The 19,484-nt window shown below is 38.3% G+C and overlaps 1 protein-coding gene across 3 annotated transcripts in view; it reads left to right on the forward strand.

Annotated features, from left to right (window-relative positions):
- Positions 1–11,728, forward strand: part of LOC143342752 (uncharacterized) — a 128,419-nt gene extending 116,691 nt beyond the window's left edge. For all 3 annotated transcript variants that reach the window (XM_076766956.1, XM_076766957.1, XM_076766958.1), the window contains one exon: positions 10,405–11,728. In XM_076766956.1, coding sequence (XP_076623071.1) covers positions 10,405–10,675 — 271 coding nt within the window. In that variant the 3' untranslated portion in view covers positions 10,676–11,728. The remainder of the gene's footprint in view (positions 1–10,404) is intronic.
- The last annotated feature ends 7,756 nt before the right edge of the window (positions 11,729–19,484 follow it).

The following is a 19,484-nucleotide window of genomic DNA, read 5'->3' on the forward strand; positions in this document are numbered from 1 at the left end:
GCAAAAAACGGTATAGTTTGATTTTTAAGAACGAGTTTTCGGATTTCAGGAAAATTTATTTCTTGCGCGAAAAATCAAAGGTTTTTCAAAGATTAAACATTTTTTGCTTTAAGATTGAAAATCAGTTTGGAGAAAATGTAAAAGAGGTTCATAGCGATGACGGTAAAGAATATAAAAATAAAAGCGTCAATGATTTTTTGAGTAGTAAAAGTATAAAACACACTGTAAAAATCTATCTTTATTAGCCAAAGACGGTATACCGAAAAGGCTTTAGAAAGATTTAAAATGTTTGACGGGAATTGGATTTCTACTCCTATTGAAACAGGATGGAATTCGATCGATGTTAAAAATCGAAAGTATAGAACGCCATACCGCGAAGCTTTTGACAATCTTATGTTTTCACAAGTAGTTAGTATACCTGATATTAGTTTTGCAGTGAATATTGCTACTAGAGCTTTCGAAAATCCAAGTGAGGCACACTGGCAGCTAGTAAAACGAATTCTGAAATATTTGAAGAGCAGCATTGATATAGGTTTACTCTATTGTAAAACTGGTAATTTTGAAGCATATAGCGATGCAGATTTTGCTGGAGATAAAGAATTTTGAATGTCGACAGTGGGCATGGTTTGTAAATTCGCGAATGTTGCTATTACGTGGCAAGTAAACAACAAGAGTTATCTTATCTACGATGAAAGCGGAGTATGTAAGCGCGACTTTAGCGGGGAAAGAAGTAATATGGCTCAGAAAATGTTTGTTGATTGCCGTTGTGAAATTGAAAATTATGTTATGTTTGTTGATAATATGACTGCGATAAAGATAATTAAAAATGCGAAATTGCATCAACGTTGTAAAAATATTGATACAAGATATTGTAGGATTAGAATTTACAAATATCTAATACAATTCGCGATGTACTCGGCCGGACACCATTCGTCAAATGATCATAATCAAAAGCCCTGAATGTCGCGGACGCCCGCCTTTTATCTTGCCCTGGCCGAATGTTCTAGATGTTTTTCCGCGTTTCCGCGGTTTCCAACATACATGCACACACACACCCAGATCATACCGCGCTCAAATATTCCGCGTTCCTATCATTCTCGCCCGGCCGCATGTTCTAGACGTTCCCACGTTCTCGATGTTCGGCCGGACTTCCGCACACATGCATACAAAACAACATTCACTCTATCGATGACCGCTCGTTTCCTACAATATCATTTTGTGTGCGATTTATATGACAAAAATGAAATTATTGTAACGCATGTTAGAACGGATGAGCAATTAGCTGATGTGTTTACTAAGGCTTGAACAAAGCCAAGATTTTTTTAATTTGAGGTGCAAGCTAGGACTTATAAATACATACAAGTCAAATTAATAATAAAATTACTTAGATGCTTTTCTCGAAAAATATAGAGTTTTAGGGGCCGTGTGGAGTAACAAAAGAAAACCCTATACATTAAATGTGTGTGACCATCCCAAGAACGCGGAGAATAAGGCGAGAGTGCGTTCGTCAGTTATCCGCGGCCGGCTAGCTGGCGAGGAGACCGACCACGTTTTTTGTAGCTGTATTGGCATACTTTTTCATTTTACAATAAATCACGTACTTATTGATATAACTTTAACACCAACAAATTTGATAACTCAATGGGATGTGCTCTATCAAATGATAATAATTTCAATTTCTGGTAACAGACGGAAATAGGTTCTTCGTACCGGAAGTCAAACTTTTTAAATGGAACGTGATTTTTTTTACACATTAGAATTCTATACTAAAAAGTATAAAAGTTTTGTCTTAATTATTTTTTCGGAAAATATGTATATCAACTACAAAACGACTACTGTAAGGGGGATAGGGTGAGTTGCGGGGATGTATTGGAAGGAAGAGGAGAGGGTTACGGGGAGAGGGTGTAGGTGAGGGTGTAGGTGATTAAAAAGGCACCAAGGCTTCGCTTCGGTAGTAGAGTCAAAACCCCGAGGGCGGACTCGTAAGTTTATTGGTCATAGGTTGCTACAGAAACTCCGGCGGCAGGTCCGTTACCGTCAAAGGTTGGTCGTCGTTTGGGCGAAGGCGCAGGGCCTAGGAGACTGGTGGCGACGCTCCGCATAGGTGCCGCGTACTGGGTCTCGTAGGGGCGCGTAACTTCGGCAAAAGCGAAGGTTCGGTTGATGTTCCCGTACGGGTTCTGTGGGTGCTTTCCTGCAGCTTGGCACATCCACGTAGGAGCCAGCACTGAGGAGCTTTCCCTGGTGAGGGCACCCAACTGGATAGCAAGTAGTTTCCCGCAGCTTGGCACATCCGCGTAGAAGCCGGCACTGGAGGACTTTCTCGTACAAAGTCGGGTAGCGACTGACTAGTATGGGCCGAAAGGCCCATATTTATACCCGGAAAATGCGCTGGGCCCAGGCCGAGCGCTGGCCTGGCCGTCGCTGGTTGGCTATCCCAAACTATTTTTAGCAGTTACCTGCCGTTTTTCGGCAAAAGTTGCCCTGTTTCAACTACCCCATGTATGTATAGCCAGCGCGGTATAGCCGTGCTGGCTTTCGTTCGACGAAAGTTGCGTCGTTAATCTTATTTTTTATCCTTAATAATTATATCGTGTTACACTACTAAAATACCGATTTCTTCAAATATTCAGTTTCTGTTTCAACTATAGTTATCCATTTGATTACATACGTCCATGAAACAATTTATTAAATATTTCATCTTAGATTTTAATATTAAATATACAACTTTTATTGATTGATTTATTTATTTATGATAAGAGATATTGATCTCTAAATTTTGTTATTAAAATAAAAAATTTTTCTATTTCTCTTTATTGTAATCCCAACCATAATTACAATTATAATTTCACAATTTAAATTCAGCCGTCACAGAGTCCCCCGGGAATGTGGGAGGAGTGCCTCCCACCACATTCCCACTCAACCGCAGGCGCCTGGTCACCAGCGCCCGCGGCCCCGTGATATGGGACTAAGCCGTCGGCCGGGTGGCCACGTTGGTCGCAGGACTCATCCGCAGCCAACTGGCCAACCTGCAGCCTTAGGTAAAACCCACGGCAAATATCCCATGCTCCGGACCACTCACATACACATTCACACACGCAACACATTCATACCGGTGTTTGGTCCGCGCGAGCTTTCGCTCCGACCTCCGGGATGTCATGCGAGGATGCGGCCACCAGTCTTCTCAGGTTGATAACCTCATCCCCGCATCCCATCCCAGCGGCTACCCCTATCCGCCACCTGTAGACGCGCCCCGTAGGAGTTCACCTCCCCTGCCGCCTGGACAACCAAACGGGTGCGTGGGCATTAGGTTCGTCTGTGAATTATTCAACCTCCTAGCAGCTCTACGATTTCGCATTGGGTCTATATGCGCCGTTTTATCGTAGTGATTTCCCGATTTCGCATTGGGTTCGTTCACGACGTTTCACCCTCCTACGGCTCCCTGATTTCGTATCGAATTCGTTCTCGTTATCAACAATCCTAGCAGCTCCCTAATTTTGCATCGGGTTCGTCCGTGCACCTTACTAATGAACTGATACCATATTCCATACTCTTTCTCGCACTCGCAGGCCACGCGCGCTGCACATCCCTGGCTCGTAACAAGAATATTGGTCATCTACGGGAGTCGTCTGGAAAGTTTTGATCCTCGACACGAAGGTGGCGTTTCTCGTCAAAACCATTCTGGTTCAGTGGTATATGCTTTGACAATTGTCTGTGAAAGTTTCAGCAATTCTGGACGCTCAGTTGATGTTTGGCAGTCGTTTGTGTCAATCGATGTCAGTATTTTTGTAAAGATGGAAAAAATTGAGTATCGTTCCGTGATAAAATACTTGTATTTGAAAAGCAATACGCCTGCGCACATTGAAACTCAGATCGACGCTGTTTACGGGGACTCTGCCCCATCATGTACCACCGTGAAAAGATGGGCAGCTGAATTTAAATGTGGTCATACCAGTTTAGCTGATGATGAGCGTTTGGGGCGGCCAAAAACTGCGACTACCACCAATAACATCGAAAATTTTCGCAAAATGGTAGTGGACAACTGTCGAATCAAGGTTAGAGAAATAGCAAAGACTATAGGCATATCAAAAAAACGCGTTTATCATACATTGGCTGAAAAGTTGGACATGTATAAGCTATCCATACGTTGGGTGCCGCGCTTGCTCACTTTTAACCAAAAGCGCAATCGAATGAACATTTGCAAGGCTCTGTTGGAGCGGTTTAAGTGAAACGAATTAGATTTTTTGAGCCGATTCATAACTGTCGATGAAACTTGGATCCACCACTATACTCCTGAGACGAAAAAACAATCAAAAAAGTGGACTGCAAAAGGTGAACGTGCTCCAAAAAAGTCGAAGACGGTTCCATCGACCGGGAAGGTGATGGAATAACAATATGTAAAACAATAACGTGAGCGTATTACGCATCATTACTTGATAAGCTGAAGGCAGAAATTGCAAAAAGACAGCCGCATTTGAAAAAGAAGAAAGTGCTGTTCCATTAAGACAACGCACCAACTTGCACTTCGGCGGTCGCCATGGCCAAAATTCACAAATTACGTTTCGAATTGGTTGACCACCCACCGTATTCATCAGATCTAGCCCCCAGCGACTATTCTCTCTTTCCTAAGCTTAAGATATCGCTTGCAGGACAGAGATTTCCATCGAACGAGGAGGTCATCTCATACATAAATGCCTATTTTGTAGGGCAAGACACCAACTACTATTAGGAAAGGTTACAGCATCGCTGGGAAAAGTGTATTGATGACTTAAAAGGACACTATGTTGAAAAATAAAGCTATATTTGACCGAAAAAATACTTGTTTCTATGTTAGACTCAAAACTTTTCATACGACCCTCGTATATGTCAAAAATTTAAGGGGTGATTCTAGAGGCCAAAATAAGACGAAAATCAAGAATAGTAATTTGTTAATTGATGTTTTGTTGAAAAGTTATTAACATTTAAAGATCCATCTGTAAAACGACAATCTACGAACAGCTGCGTCCGTACGGGAGGTTACGGCAGGTCGGTTCTGGTGGTTCTCCCTCAACATGAGAAACTTACTTATCGACGTATCAACAGTACTAGACGGATCCCGGACTGACTATTATACGCGCCGTCTCAGCGTAGAGGAGAAAAGAAACAACAAGCACAAATGTTTCGACCTCAATTTATTGCCACTGGTCGTGAAGCAGAACGGGAAGGAAGATGGGACCGAATCAAAATCAAAATCCTCATTCCGCGGCTCGAATTCCGCTTAAGTAAGCGCGTGACTCTACCTCTACCACAATTGAAAAGCGATTTCTGCTACCTAGCGGCTTTACTCCTAGGTTAGCCTGAGCGACTCGGAAATCACCATTGTGATTATCCGTCCGCGAACCCTCACAACACAAGATAAACATCTCCCTCTCGGGGTCAAAAGCGGCCTCAGTGGGATGTCGTAGGCATCCCACCTAGCCGTGGCTTGAACGGCCTCAAGGACGCTAAAGCGCCCCTGTGCACGCAATGAGATCGCCAACCAGTTTATATCTGTAGAATTGTCTTCCTTCCCGCTCGTGCTTCCACTATTTTTATTACAATCCAAACTCTTATGAACATAGCAGTTACAATATAGTGTACATACATAAATACAGGAATTCAGATCTTATCTTCTAATTCTCGACGGTGAAATTAACAAACAAATCAAATCAAAACTATATATAATTAAACTAAATAGTTACAAGTGAACTAAATAATAATTTATAAAAAGCAAATTTCGCTCCGCATGTTTCTGTATTCAACAAACAGTCTTACATTTTTGTGTTAACTCATGGGAATACAAACACGTTACGTTGAATAAGAGTGTTTGGATATGCTTTTCTGAATTTTCATAAGACAGGTTGAATATCATTCAACGTGTTTGCGTTCCCATGAGTGGACACAAAAATCTAAGATTGTCGATACGTCAGCAAATAGAATTTTTTCATGCTGTGTGAGAACTACTAGGACCGTCCTACCGCGATCTATCGCGCGTACGCAGCCATTCGCAGATTATCGTTTTACAGGTGGATCTTTAAATGTTAATAACTTTTAAACAAAACCTCAATTGACAAATTACTATTTTGGATTTTCGCTTTATTTGGGCCTCTAGAGTCATCCCTTAAATTGTTGATATATAGATGCCGAACACCCTGTATAAAAAACAATACCACGTTTCATTTAAAAAATGATTTCCGGTTGGTACGGAAATTATTACCATTTCATAGAGTATACCCGACTTAACTATTAAAATTTTTTGGATTTTTTATAAAAATCACTACTTTTCATTTTAAAAGGGATGGACAGATAATTTGAAACACTCTTCATAACATTTCTTTCTAGTTTTGATCAAGTACTCATAGTACACTCTGTATATTTCCCGACGACCATTTATACAATACGAAAGTGAAATGAATTTTGTAGAAATAGGATTTCGGGAAAATCACAGAATAATTTTTTAGATAAGGATTCCAGAAACACAAATGGACATATACTTTGTTAGATACATTTATACAGACGTACAGGCATATTTCAACTTTTCTTGTTAACTCCGACCGGTTAACAATGAATTAATTGAACCCATGCGGATAATAGGATAAAGGATACAAGAAATCGTAGAATTACTCTGTCAGATTTTACACCTTTAACGCAAGAATTTATAAACAAGCGTCCAATTTATTTCAACCGTACACTCCCGATGCACCACTCTGTCGATCAGGCGTCCGGTTTATTTCAACTGTACACTCCTGATCGGTGAACAACCGTCACTTACTCTTCAATCTGGCAGATGCAGCGGCATAATGACCGCGTGTCGTCACGACTCGTTATTTAAAGGGAGTTTGTTGCTAATCGCGAGCGGGCCTAATAAGCGCGCGGGCGTTCATTAGCGATTTCGCGAAGCTTCGATTAATGTCAACCAGTCTATCGATCGGTCGCGGTTCCTGTTTGTTTCCATAGAGGAAAGTTTCTAGAAACTTCGATTAACAAAGGACAAATATATTGATCGGCCGTGATTCTTATTTTCCATAACGAAAATACTTCTAGAAGTTTCGATTTTCAGCCAGTCCGATTATTGATCGATCGCGATTCTAACTTTTGACACGACAATCGATTTTACGAACATTTGATTGCAATTATAGGCGTCATATTATTACAATTTTATAAATTGAACACAACGTCTGAACAATTTCGATGTTACTACTGTAGCATTTAATAATATGATAGAGTTACAGAAGTAAAAAAACACTTGGATTGTGCATACACTTACAGAGACTGGTAGAAAATTATATTATTATATGTCGCGATTTGTTTGAACGTACAAAAACATTTTTCATCAACGTCATATTTGGTTACATTAGTCAGGATAAATAAACATATCTGCTTGTTTACAAGCTTGCTTTGCAGCAGTTTCAATAATCAGTGACACTAGTGATTTACATAGTTTTACGATAATGTCACAGGACAACAACTTATGTAAAACTGTTTCAACACACTGCAATGGTTTCAACTAAATCATTACCTGCAACCTGTGAAATACGCAGTTCAAAATGATTCCATCCTTGCTACCTCTCCATCTCGTATTTATCCTCTCCTGATGGAAGAAGTACCCACCACCTTCTCGTGGTTTCCATCGAACAATAACACTTTTACTTTACAAATAATGAAAGATGAAGCAAACAAATATTTACTAGTCTGATTATCATGGAAAAAGTGTCATTGACGAAGAGTGGGTTAGTAAAACTGTTTTAGAGATATGCAAGGTAACATTGATCGGCTATAAATGCCAATTTTTAGACTTAATTTATATCATATAATGTACGAAACGCCCTATAATCTTTATTAGTTCATTGTAATGTTAATTTTGAAGTGCCCAGTCTAGAACTAACCATATTTTATAGAGAATATTTTAATGATTTTGATCATATTTTTCTGAAAAATTGCGTCTAATAGATGCGATCATTTAGATGAGCTGCTAAACAGTAATAGAACTTAAAACATTGAAAATAAAGATTAATTTCGGTTTACGGGTTAGAAAATATTTAATGTTGAAGTTTCAGAAGAGTTTACTAGTCTCATTTGAAAAAGTCTTTAGAAGAATGACAGTGTGGTGTATAAAATTTTTACTTCATAACCAGACCTCTGATCATAGATTTGGTTGTGTTGCTGTTAAATTGTAGACTCAATCAAATAGAAGAAGACCCAAGAGAAAACGTTCTTATTAGTAATAGTACTCGAAGTCAAGAGTGGAACGCTCAAGTAGAAGAGACTGGAGTCAATAATAACACACATTTATCTTCAAAGAAATCAAATTATTTATTAAAATAAGTTACAATATTAAACATAAGGATAATAAACACTGTTTTTACAACAGAAAGCTAAATATAAATCAAATCTTGGCGGAAAAATTGAGACTTATTATGTACCTATCGATTATTTACTTCCATAATTGCGACAAATATACAGGGTGTTCGGCCACCCCTGGAAAAAAATTTAATGGGGTATTCTAGAGGCCAAAATAAGACGAAAATCAAGAATACCAATTTGTTGATGGAGGCTTCGTTAAAAAGTTATTAACAATTAAATTCAAAAATTTCAAATCGTTCTGGAAAAATTATTTTCGGTTGCGGAAGTCAATTACAATCATTTTTGGTGAATACACATACCTCCGAATTCCTATCCACTTTCGAGAAAAAAAATCAGGTAGGTGCCGAAATTTTTCGGCAAAAAAAAATTTTTCAAATTGTTCTGGAAAAATTATTTTCGGTTGCAGGGGTCAATTACAATCATTTTTGGTCATTATACATACCCCCAAAATCCTACGCACTTTCGAGAAAAAAATTCAGTACGGGCGGAACTTTAAACGTTAATATCTTTTTAACGAAGCCTCCATCAACAAATTGGTATTCTTGATTTTCGTCTTATTTTGGCCTCTAGAATCACCCCTTAAATGTTTGACATATAGATGCCATTTAGCTGAGATTTGATAATATTAGGTACATTTCTAATTTAAGTATTTGTCTTTTTTTTGTGTTTCGTCTTTTTCTAAGTGTTTATAATAAGTGAACAAAACAATTTATCTCATTTTTTTAGAATAAAAGAAAAAAAAAACTAGTTCAGATAATAAAGATGCAGAAATGCCTAGTACTTCAAGCAACCCAGTAGCAAAAAGAACAAAAGAAGACAAGAATTTTATTTATAATTATGAATAAAAATATATTAATTATGGTTCCACCTTCATAAAACAAAATGGATAAGATTTTTCACAATGTGTTATCTGTGGAAATGTACTTGCTAACTTCTCATTTCGAATTAATGAACTATTAAGACATTTGGAAACAAATTTTGACCTAAATAAAGATAAACTTACGGATTTCTTTTTAAAAAGACGTAATCAATTAAAAACAGATAGAGGCAAGTTAACAAAATTTGTTTCTATGGATAAAAAATTACTGAAATGTTCTTATTTAGCAGGCTTCCATATCTCTTAATACAAGAAAGCGCTATATCATTGTAAAAATGTTATTAAAACATTTGTAATGAATTATTTGGCATAAAATACGAAGACAAAATAAATAGCATTCCTCTGTCAAACGACATTATAAATCGACGAATAATCGTTTTATCTGATGACATTGAAGTACAATTGGTGGAGAATGTCTATACATAGAAGCATCTCAGTATTGCACAATTCAATTAGACCAATCAACAGATATATCAATTAATGTAAATATATTGGTTTATGTCTGATATATAGATGATACATCTAAAGATATACATGAAGAATTACTATATTGCTTAAAATTAGAGTCATCAACAACATCAGAAGAAATTCTTAAAAAAAGAACAACTTATTTGGTTAAAAATGGATTTTCGACATTGATTATTACAAAAAATAAATTCAGAAACAAACTCAACACAACTTTAACAATGAGTGTACGTTTAATTAATATTATTGAAGTAAGAATCAATAAATTAATTGAAAGTAGTCAACAACAACGAAACCATTAAATATTATCACGTATTATTTCATTTATAGTTTAAGTAAAACTATTTAATAAATATAATTCAAACTACTTTAGTGATTTTTATTATGTTTAACTAGCTTGTCTTATTTAATAATAGTTACAAAGTCTTACATTTTTCTGTAGTTAAACTTAAATAATACTTAAAATTACATTAAAGTATTTGTTACAACTTAAAATTCATCTGAACTACTTTCAGTATGAGAGATTTAATATGAGAGATTCTGAACTGATTCAGAATCAGTATGAGTAGGAAAATTCACAATTTATCATTGAATTTGTTTGTTTATCTTATATAAAAACATAACAAAGTATATTGAAAAGCGTTGAAACATAATAATAAAAAATGAATTCCCTGTTTCAGATATTCGGTATCCTGTGAAAAGTCTCCAGAGAGAATGAAATGTGGTTGCGGCTCCCCACCAAGATTGTGTGGTAGTCCAGTAGAAAGAGATACAAACCTAACTGTCAAAGATAGACCTCAAGAAGCTGAGATGGACCTCACTGTGAAGGGTCCACCTCGGCACAAACCGATTTCAACTTTATTTCATCAACTGCCTCAACAAGAACTCAGTCCTTCGCAAACTATCGATGAACCTCTGGACGTGACACTTAATACCAACAAAAATAATTAAACATTGCTCTTATCAGTTTGATTTTCTATTATTTTTTTCCACTCGACATTATTAAATTTATTTAGCATTTGATTTTCTATTCGAGATGATTAAGTGTAAGAGATTAAATTATACAGGATCATACATTTAAAAAGGATTTTGCTTTAAAAGTATGTACATCAAACAAAAGTTTCATTGATAATTGCAAATCTAGTCAATTAATGTGTACTTTGAATTTTTTCTTTTAATATACCAGTTTAAGTGTTGTATCACATAACACTTTAATCTTATAGAAATTATTTTACATTTATATTATCTACATTATTTTTGTTACCTGTTTTACTAATTTATTATTTATATTCATAATTATTTATTGTATATTAAGTAATTGTTAAGTTTTAATATAGTCGTAATAGTGACGGATTTTTTCATTTTCAACTAATCTTATTGTTAGATTAATATGTAAATTCCTTTTTATATTGTTCAATATATGTAACAGTTTTATACAGTTTTACTTATAATTTTGTGAATATGAATTAACTATTATGAATCATTATTAATTATATAAGATATACTTATTTTAACATCCAAAATATTTCTTCTGTAGTTAGAATTACAAAAACAATGCTTTTGTGACAGTTTTATGTGTGCATAATATAATATGATGAAAATACTTCAATTAGTTAAAAGAGTTAAGTAACTATTAGTTAGCATTGTCTTCACTTTTTTATGCTGGGTTCCTATGTTTCTTATTACTATTTTATAATCACTCATTAAAAATTTTAGCAACTTACTTCATTAATTTACCATTTTAAATACTTTCAAAAGATACTAATATTGATATTCGCTTAATGCTTTCACTAAAAACATACGTTTTTTCATTATATTATTCTAAAAATAGAGGAAATATTTTACGTAATCCATTTCGTCGAATTAACGTTTACATGTATTAAACACAATTTCTTCTGTTTGTGTATTTATGAAATTTTTAAATTAATACATAACATCAATTGCATTAGCAATAAAAGTTTTAAATAATTATAATCACAAAGTATAGTAATTGCAAAAAAAGTTAATGCCTTCATAATGTTTAAAATTATTTATTTTCTAAAACAAAAATTATAAAGCAATAAGGTGTATTCTTTGTTTTGAATTCTATTATGAAATTAATATTTCTTTTATATAATTAGAAATACTACAAAAATGCCTAATTTATTTACGATCAAAGAAAATAAAAACAATGATAGTTAACTTTTCAAACAAATTAATAATTATGACACACAATAATTGTTTAATAAATTATAGTTCAAAATTACAAGTATTCATAATTTAACATTCAATAAATTAGAAATTAACTATTAAAAAAAAAGTTATATTTAATGCACAATATCCCATACTCTTTTATATAACCTAAGTTTTTTCATTTCAAAGTATAATGATTTTTATTAGTTACATTTGGCCTTGTATGAATAGTACTCAAGGCTAGTGATGGCGATTGGCAATACAGTATCAATATTTAATATACCGATACTTTTCATTTTAAATATAGATATTTTGTATCACGTTTTAATGTGATAATATTTATCGGTATCGATACTTACTTCATATACAGTGTGTCCATTTTATCTATAAACGTGTAATTCTTTCAAAACTTATACACGACACAAATGTTTCGAACAAATATTGCATAGTATTAAGGAAGACGTACCGTGGCGAGAAGGCTGGTAGACGGTGGAATAAATAATAATCTATAGCTACTCTAAATCAAGATATACATATATAGATGTACATTTTACTGAGGTTAAGTGCCACGCGCAAGTTATAACCAAATACCTCGGCGGGTCAAAACGAAGTCTTTCTAACTGTGTCTAACTAACTGACTGAATGACAGTCATACTGTGTGTTCACCGTCCCTCACGGCCTCGTCACCAAGAAATATACAGGGGTGTCCAGCCACCCCTGTAAAAAATTGTGATGGGAGATTCTAGAGGCTAAAACAAGATGAAAATCAAGAATACCAATTTGTTAATTGAGGCTTCGTTAAAAAGTTATTAACATTTAAAGTTCCGCCTATAGAACGGCAATCTGTGAACAGCTGTGCACACACGGAAGATAGCGGCAGGCCAGTGCTAGTGGCTCTCTAAAAACACCTTATGTTGAATAAAATTCAATCTGTCTTATGAAAATCCAGAAGGGCATATCAAGATTTTCACAGAGAAAGGGTGAATGCCACTTCCAATACGCAATGTTGTGCACAAAAATCAGCCATACGCGATCATACACGCTCCACAATTGTCCACAGTGCCCGCGAGTGTCCACAAATAATCCTTTTAGGCACTATGCAATTAAATAAACATGCACCGCTATTATGTTATTCGCAAACGTCTATGTGTTCGTATACCACGATTCACCCGAGTTACTTAAGAATAGAACTGTTACTAATTGTTCAAATATACTTGTTAAATCCGTGGTTGAGGTGTGTTCGTTCAGATATTGTAATTATTGCATGAAATGTGCCTACTAAATGAACTCGAAGGACCACCCTTTTTGTTTATTTTTCGAATTTATTTCAATGTTTTATTTAAACTCAACAGAAAATATACAAGTACGTGCCCGAATCTATAATTACAACGAAGTGTGACTAAGTGAATCTATTTGTTACTACAGCAAAAACGAATCTATGTGGTTTTTAAGACAAATCTCTATGCGAATCTAAAATGATCTGTCAACGTTTCCGCCGTTTGCCAAAACGTTGACTACCCCCTTGGTTGTACACCCCCTTCCACCAAGGGTTTTTGTGGCGGGGGTTGCAACGATGCCAATGTAACTTGGCGTCCAAGGTGGAGGGTGCCACGTTTGGCAATTCCGGAGACTTTCCACCGCGTGCATCTGTTTCTGGGTCCGCGTGCAAAACATCGCTGGAACAAGAGAGGTCCAGGTATGCGAAGACAAGCACATGTGGGCCATCTGACAGTCCGTTAGGGTTGCAACCACTTGCCTCGTTTATCTCTCCTTTCACACACACACACACACACACACACACACACACAGACGCGCGCGCGCACTCTAGACTCAATACTGACAAAGGACAGAATCGGCAACGGTTAGACGATTCACCAGCTAGTCAGTCGTAAAAAAGAATCAGTCAAGACAACTCACGCGATACATTTTAGACATATTTCATGTATTAAGTAGCAATTAGTGAATACTTATTAAAACAAACCCTCCTAATGTTACGAGACAGGGCCGTGCAGCGCGCGTGGTCTGCGAGTACGAGAGAGAGTATGGAATATGGTATCAATTTGTTAGTTAGGTGCACGGACGAACCTGATGCGAAATTAGGGAACTGTAGGATGCGGAAGAACCTGATGCGTAATCAGGGGAGCCGCTAGGATGGTAATAGATTGCGTGGACGAACTCGATGCGAAATCGAGGAGCCACTAGGTTGTAAGAATTTGTATTTGGATTCAGGATATGTTAATTAACCTCGTAACTTTCAATTAATAAATATAATATAACCCGAGCGGTAAGGTTATATTATTGTGGGAACGTTTAACTAATAATAATCGCTTTATATAATGATGGGTTAAAGAAGTTGGATAACTCTAATTAATAGTGAAAGTAGATATATTCTTAAACCAACAAGTAAAATACAAGTGTTTCGTGTATGTTATGTCGCGTTCAAAGAATAATTATAAATACCTAAATAGTTCTTCCGGAGATGAACTCCAATAGTCAACGACCGCCAGTTCGTCGTTTGCTCGGAAGAATCGTGATACACGTGTACATAGACACTCAAAAATAACACAATCGTAGGGCGTGTTTAATTAATTGCATAGTGGTTAGTGCCTGAAAGGATTATTTGTGGACACTTGTGGACACTGTGGACAATCGTGGGGCATGTATGATCGCGTGTGGGTGATTTTTGTTCACAGCATTGTGTGTTGGAAGTGGCATTCACCCTCTCCCTGTGAAAATCCCGTCGAGGAAATTTTGATATGCCTCTCTGAATTTTTATAAGACAGGTTGAATGTCATTCATCGTAAGGTGTTCACGTTCCCATGAGTGGACACAAAAATCTAAGGCTGTCCATTAAGATAAGACGACGCAGACGAACCCAATGCAAAATCGGAGACCTGCTAGGAGGTTTGTTGGAGGACAACGATATCTGAATGAATGAATGTTTTGTGTGTGTGTGTGTGATAGAAGCATGTGGAGTGACGTCGAAATTATCGATCTGCGATATTGCGATTTTTGTTTTTCATTAACTATTTTGTCATTCATTCCAGTTCGTTCCGCACGTGCCATAAAGAAACTTCATATCAATTAAAGTTAATATACTACTGCTTACGTAAAAATTCACTGTTATTATATTGTTAATAAAGCAAGTTCAACAAGGTTGGACCACGCGCAAACGAACTCGATGCGATATCGAGGAACTGTTGGGAGGTTTGATAATTCACAGACGAACCTGATGCGAAATCAGGGAGCTGTAGGATGCGGACGAACCTGATGCAAAATCAGAAAGGCGGTACGATGATAATGGATGCGTGGACAAACTCGATGTGAAATCGAGGAACCACTAAGTTATAAGAATTTGAATATTCGGATAGTATGGACAAACTTGATGCTAGATCAGAGAAACATAGGAAACGTTAGTTGATTTCGTAACTTTAAATTTGTTTAAATATCGCGTTTGTCCGAGACAGAGAAACTCGGCCGCGATTCCCCTTTCTATGTTGCATTCGCACTATTCTAGAAAGTTGAGCTGGTGCTGAATTTTTTTAACGTACAGATAATTAAACCACGGCCATTTACGTGTTTTGGCTAGCTAACTTCACAGGAATTCTCGATTCTTAGAACAGATTCCAGGTATTATGTCGTTAGCGCCCAGAGAGAGAGAGAGAGAAACGTTTTCAATTGAAAAGAGATCGACAGCCGAAACGCGGCGCGTCGCTGCCCGGTGCGTCGCTACCCGGATCTGCGGCTGCGCGACGCAGCCCGGTCCGCGGCCGTCGGTGCTTGCAGATCTTCATGAGTCATTCTTGAACCGACGATGATTAAGAATGGACCCTTTGCCGATCTCACTTCATCAGCCAATACATACTCCGAAGAGTAGGAGCCAAGCTCGCTCTTTGTAATCGAGCCTAGTTTGCGGACATTTATTTATTGGAAAATCTCGTTATTGCGGCGTGAGATTTTCCTTTTGTAGGCCTGACGTTGTAGCAATCGCAGTGCACGCCGCACGTGACGCGACCGTGGACGCAGGATTGTGATTGAACGTTGATAGAAGAACCCACTCAAATCATCCGTCAGGTGTGCCACATAGAGTGCACCGACCGGTGAAGTTGAGGTTTCGACGACCTGCGGTTCCTCCGGCCACTGCGCCAATGAATGTGGCGCTACGTCCCCGGTATGTCTTCTTTGTGTGGATATCGTTGGATATCATCAACGCCTTTAACACCCTGCCCTGGGAGACGATTATGGGGGTATTAGATTATCATCGTGCGCCCCCATACCTGAAGTGTCTACCGGTGCTCCAGGGAGCTCCAGGAGGCTGGGAGGCCGTCAGAGGAAAGGAGGCAAGCGGTCGAGGAGACGAGGCGCCGTCCCCAACGGACCATTGTATTTATGTGATTCCAGCAGATGATTCGGGCTGGAGCCATGCAACGGTCCGTTAGTGCAATCCTGCCACACTGGCAACAGTGGCAGGACAAACCGGGTAGGCTGTCCTACGGGATGCCACAGGTGCTCATTGGGCATGGTTGCTTCGGTGAGTACCTGTGTCGAATCGGGAAGGAGGCGACGGCGGTGTGCCACCATTGTGCAGGCCCCCAGGATACGGCGCAGCACACGCTGGAAGCCTGCCCAGCGTGGGCAGACGAGCGCCGTGTCCTGGAACAGGAAGTTGGAAGGAACCTCTCGTTAGCCACAGTAGTTGGCAAGATGGTGGCCAGCGAGAAGACATGGCAAGTGGTGGCTTCCTTCTGCGAGGTAGTTATGTCTTCGCCTCCTGTCCCCCACCACCAACACTGAGGTCATAAGGGACCTCCAAGAGGTGGGGCGGCCCGTCAGCGTTCACCTCCGGCCACCACGTCGGTGTCCGGGGAATAGACGGGGCGCTCCTAGGGCTGCAAATGCCCGGTGCTAGGGGTCTGAGCACCGAAGGCAGTCCCGGGTCCGCGGGCGTCGGGTAACCTGACGTCCGTGGCGGAGAAATCAGGGGGGGAAGGACATGTCATCCTTCCCCCAAAGATGAACCTCGGTAGGTATGGTGTGGCGGGGTACTCCGTGATGTCTCATTAGAGTTCCCGGTCCCCCACCGCAGCGCCGGAGGACATTTACTGTAAGCTTTTAGTCGGTAAGAGTCCAGCACTACCCCGAGGCACCCCCCCCCCCTCATTTAGGAGCCTCGGGGTGTCCATGAGGATTTTCCCAGGTACAAAAAAAAGACCGAGAGGGTTGGTGCAGGAGCGGTAATGCAATACCCTACCTACGCTGCTACTAGGCCCCGATAGCGGTAAGTTCCGGGTAGGAAATGCGGGAAGGGTTCCGATCTAGTGTCCAGGATTACGGGAAGTTCGATATCGGTCGGAGGCCACGGGAGGTTCGACGGATCGGTCGCGAGAGTACCCCTCGCACTTTCGTGTTTACAAAAATGGATCTTGTGTAGATTCGTAATCTTGGTACGGAATCTCTCGTGACTTGTGTTGGCTTCGGCGAGCAAGACACGAGTCATCGAATCCGACCGGTGCACAGTGGTCCCAAATCATGAAATCGTGGCCAAAACCCCAAAACATAATTTTTCGCTACGGAGGTTTGACCTGTCGAAATCGTTAGTTTAATGATGTTCCTTTAGGGTAGGGAAAATGAAATGTGTCATATTTTTATAGCTAGATGGCAATTGCGATCCAAACTTCGGCTTCTTTAATCAGTCGTTTGGCGAGAGCGTAAGCGTGAATACGTGCGACCAAGTAAAAAGTGAATAAGTTTTTTTAGAAGACATCAATATCAATTCTGCAAAATGGATGCTGTTCCTGGAAGTAGGTATGTACAACATTTCTGAGTAGTGATATATTGAAAATTGTTATCCAGTAAGTTTGTAAACCGGTATATTTATTACTGAAAATAGAACGTGAAATTTCATGCATGCATTGCAAACATGTAAGCAAAAAGTTGCATATCCCACAATATCACGGTACAATTCCTCTTCAGATTTGTATTTGATACTTTGATCTTATAGAATTTGCAAAAATTAGCTGCCACTTTTTGCCCCTTTTGATCCTACAGCCCTATTTTATAATGCAGGGTGGCCGCGTTACTAAATCAAGCGGTTTTTTCTTGGAAACTGTGGCAGATACAACAAATTTTTTCAAATAAATAATGTATAATTTTGGGTGGACTTATTATTAGGTTTGATACATCTTGAAACTAATGCATAATTAACTTTTTATTATTAAAAATTGTATATTTTTCAATAAACCAGTTGATTTAGCTCATTATTTACTATAAATCTGTATTAAACTAATTAGATGAAAAATTATTTATTTCAAAAACAATTAATAAAATTTGAGAATTCCTAACTAAAACATTTTTTCGCATTTGTCATGTAAAAGCACTAAGAATCAAAAAATACGAAGGCCCTGCTGCAAGTTGTAAATTGTACCTTATACCTGCCTTACTTTATGACGGTCACGAAATATCTGTGCGGTATTACTTATCAATAATCTTAAGACCTTTGCTTTAAATCTTGAACAGTATGTTTTAAATATATTATAACTTATGTATAATTATGTATTGTAATTTTCACGTGATTCCTACATTTCCTTCGCATACGCGTGAGCTCTAATTGGAGACGCCATTTTGTTTTTTCTGATTATGACTTTTGATTCCTATTCAGCGACCTCGATAACAACTATCTACAAATTTTTAGCTAAATCGAAGAACTCCTTCATATTTTGGCCATCTTTTTGGCATTTGGGACCACTATGCGGTGGCCCGGTTTTAATACTCGCACGGTGCTTAATTAATTGCGGGAAAGCGCGGCCGCCTAGCGGCCGCGCGGTGAACCACTGGTCGCGGGGACTCGGTCGCGACGGTGCTTGGCTCGCGGCCCAGATGAGGATATGTGCCTTACAACTTCCTGGAAACTTTTGTTACAGAAAGCTTCCGTAGCAGTAATATCGGAGAACAGAGCGAGCCGCCATCCTATTATTCTTTTTTGTTTCCGTTTTCTGTTTGGTTTGCATTATTACGATTTGTACCTTATTTTGATACGTTTGTAATAAAAAATATAATTAAAACTTGTAACAATTTCTCTGTCCTTCTATTCCCTCATCCGGGCCCACGTTAGAAACCCTCAGTATTCTAACAGAATTATTAAATATAATATAACTCGAAAATGTTGACGGTAATGTTATATTATTGTGGGAACGTTTAACTATAATCGCTTTATATAATAATGCGAGGGTAAGAATGATTGAAAACAAAGTCCGTAACAGAATTTATACCGACTCGCAGATTCTGTAGGGTTAACTATAATACGAAAGGGTACTTTAGCCCGACCTTACGAGATGCAACAGACTATCAGAATCGTGGACAACGAAACGAGAAACGTGATGTTGACTCTAAACGTAACTGTACGCTTCTGGACCCCTGAGAAACAAGATCGCATAGCGTATATACCCAAAAATCTGTGGGAGAGGATTCAGATGTACGATAGAAATTATCATATTTGGTAATCTTCAAATTGCGTTAGTCGCCATCAGTTTTATCTCGGCGGAAGTGACTTACATTCCAAAAGTTAGATAAGTAGCAGGGCGATTTGGTA

Source organism: Colletes latitarsis, chromosome 6 (assembly GCF_051014445.1).
Source record: "Colletes latitarsis isolate SP2378_abdomen chromosome 6, iyColLati1, whole genome shotgun sequence".
Lineage (NCBI taxonomy): Eukaryota > Metazoa > Arthropoda > Insecta > Hymenoptera > Colletidae > Colletes > Colletes latitarsis.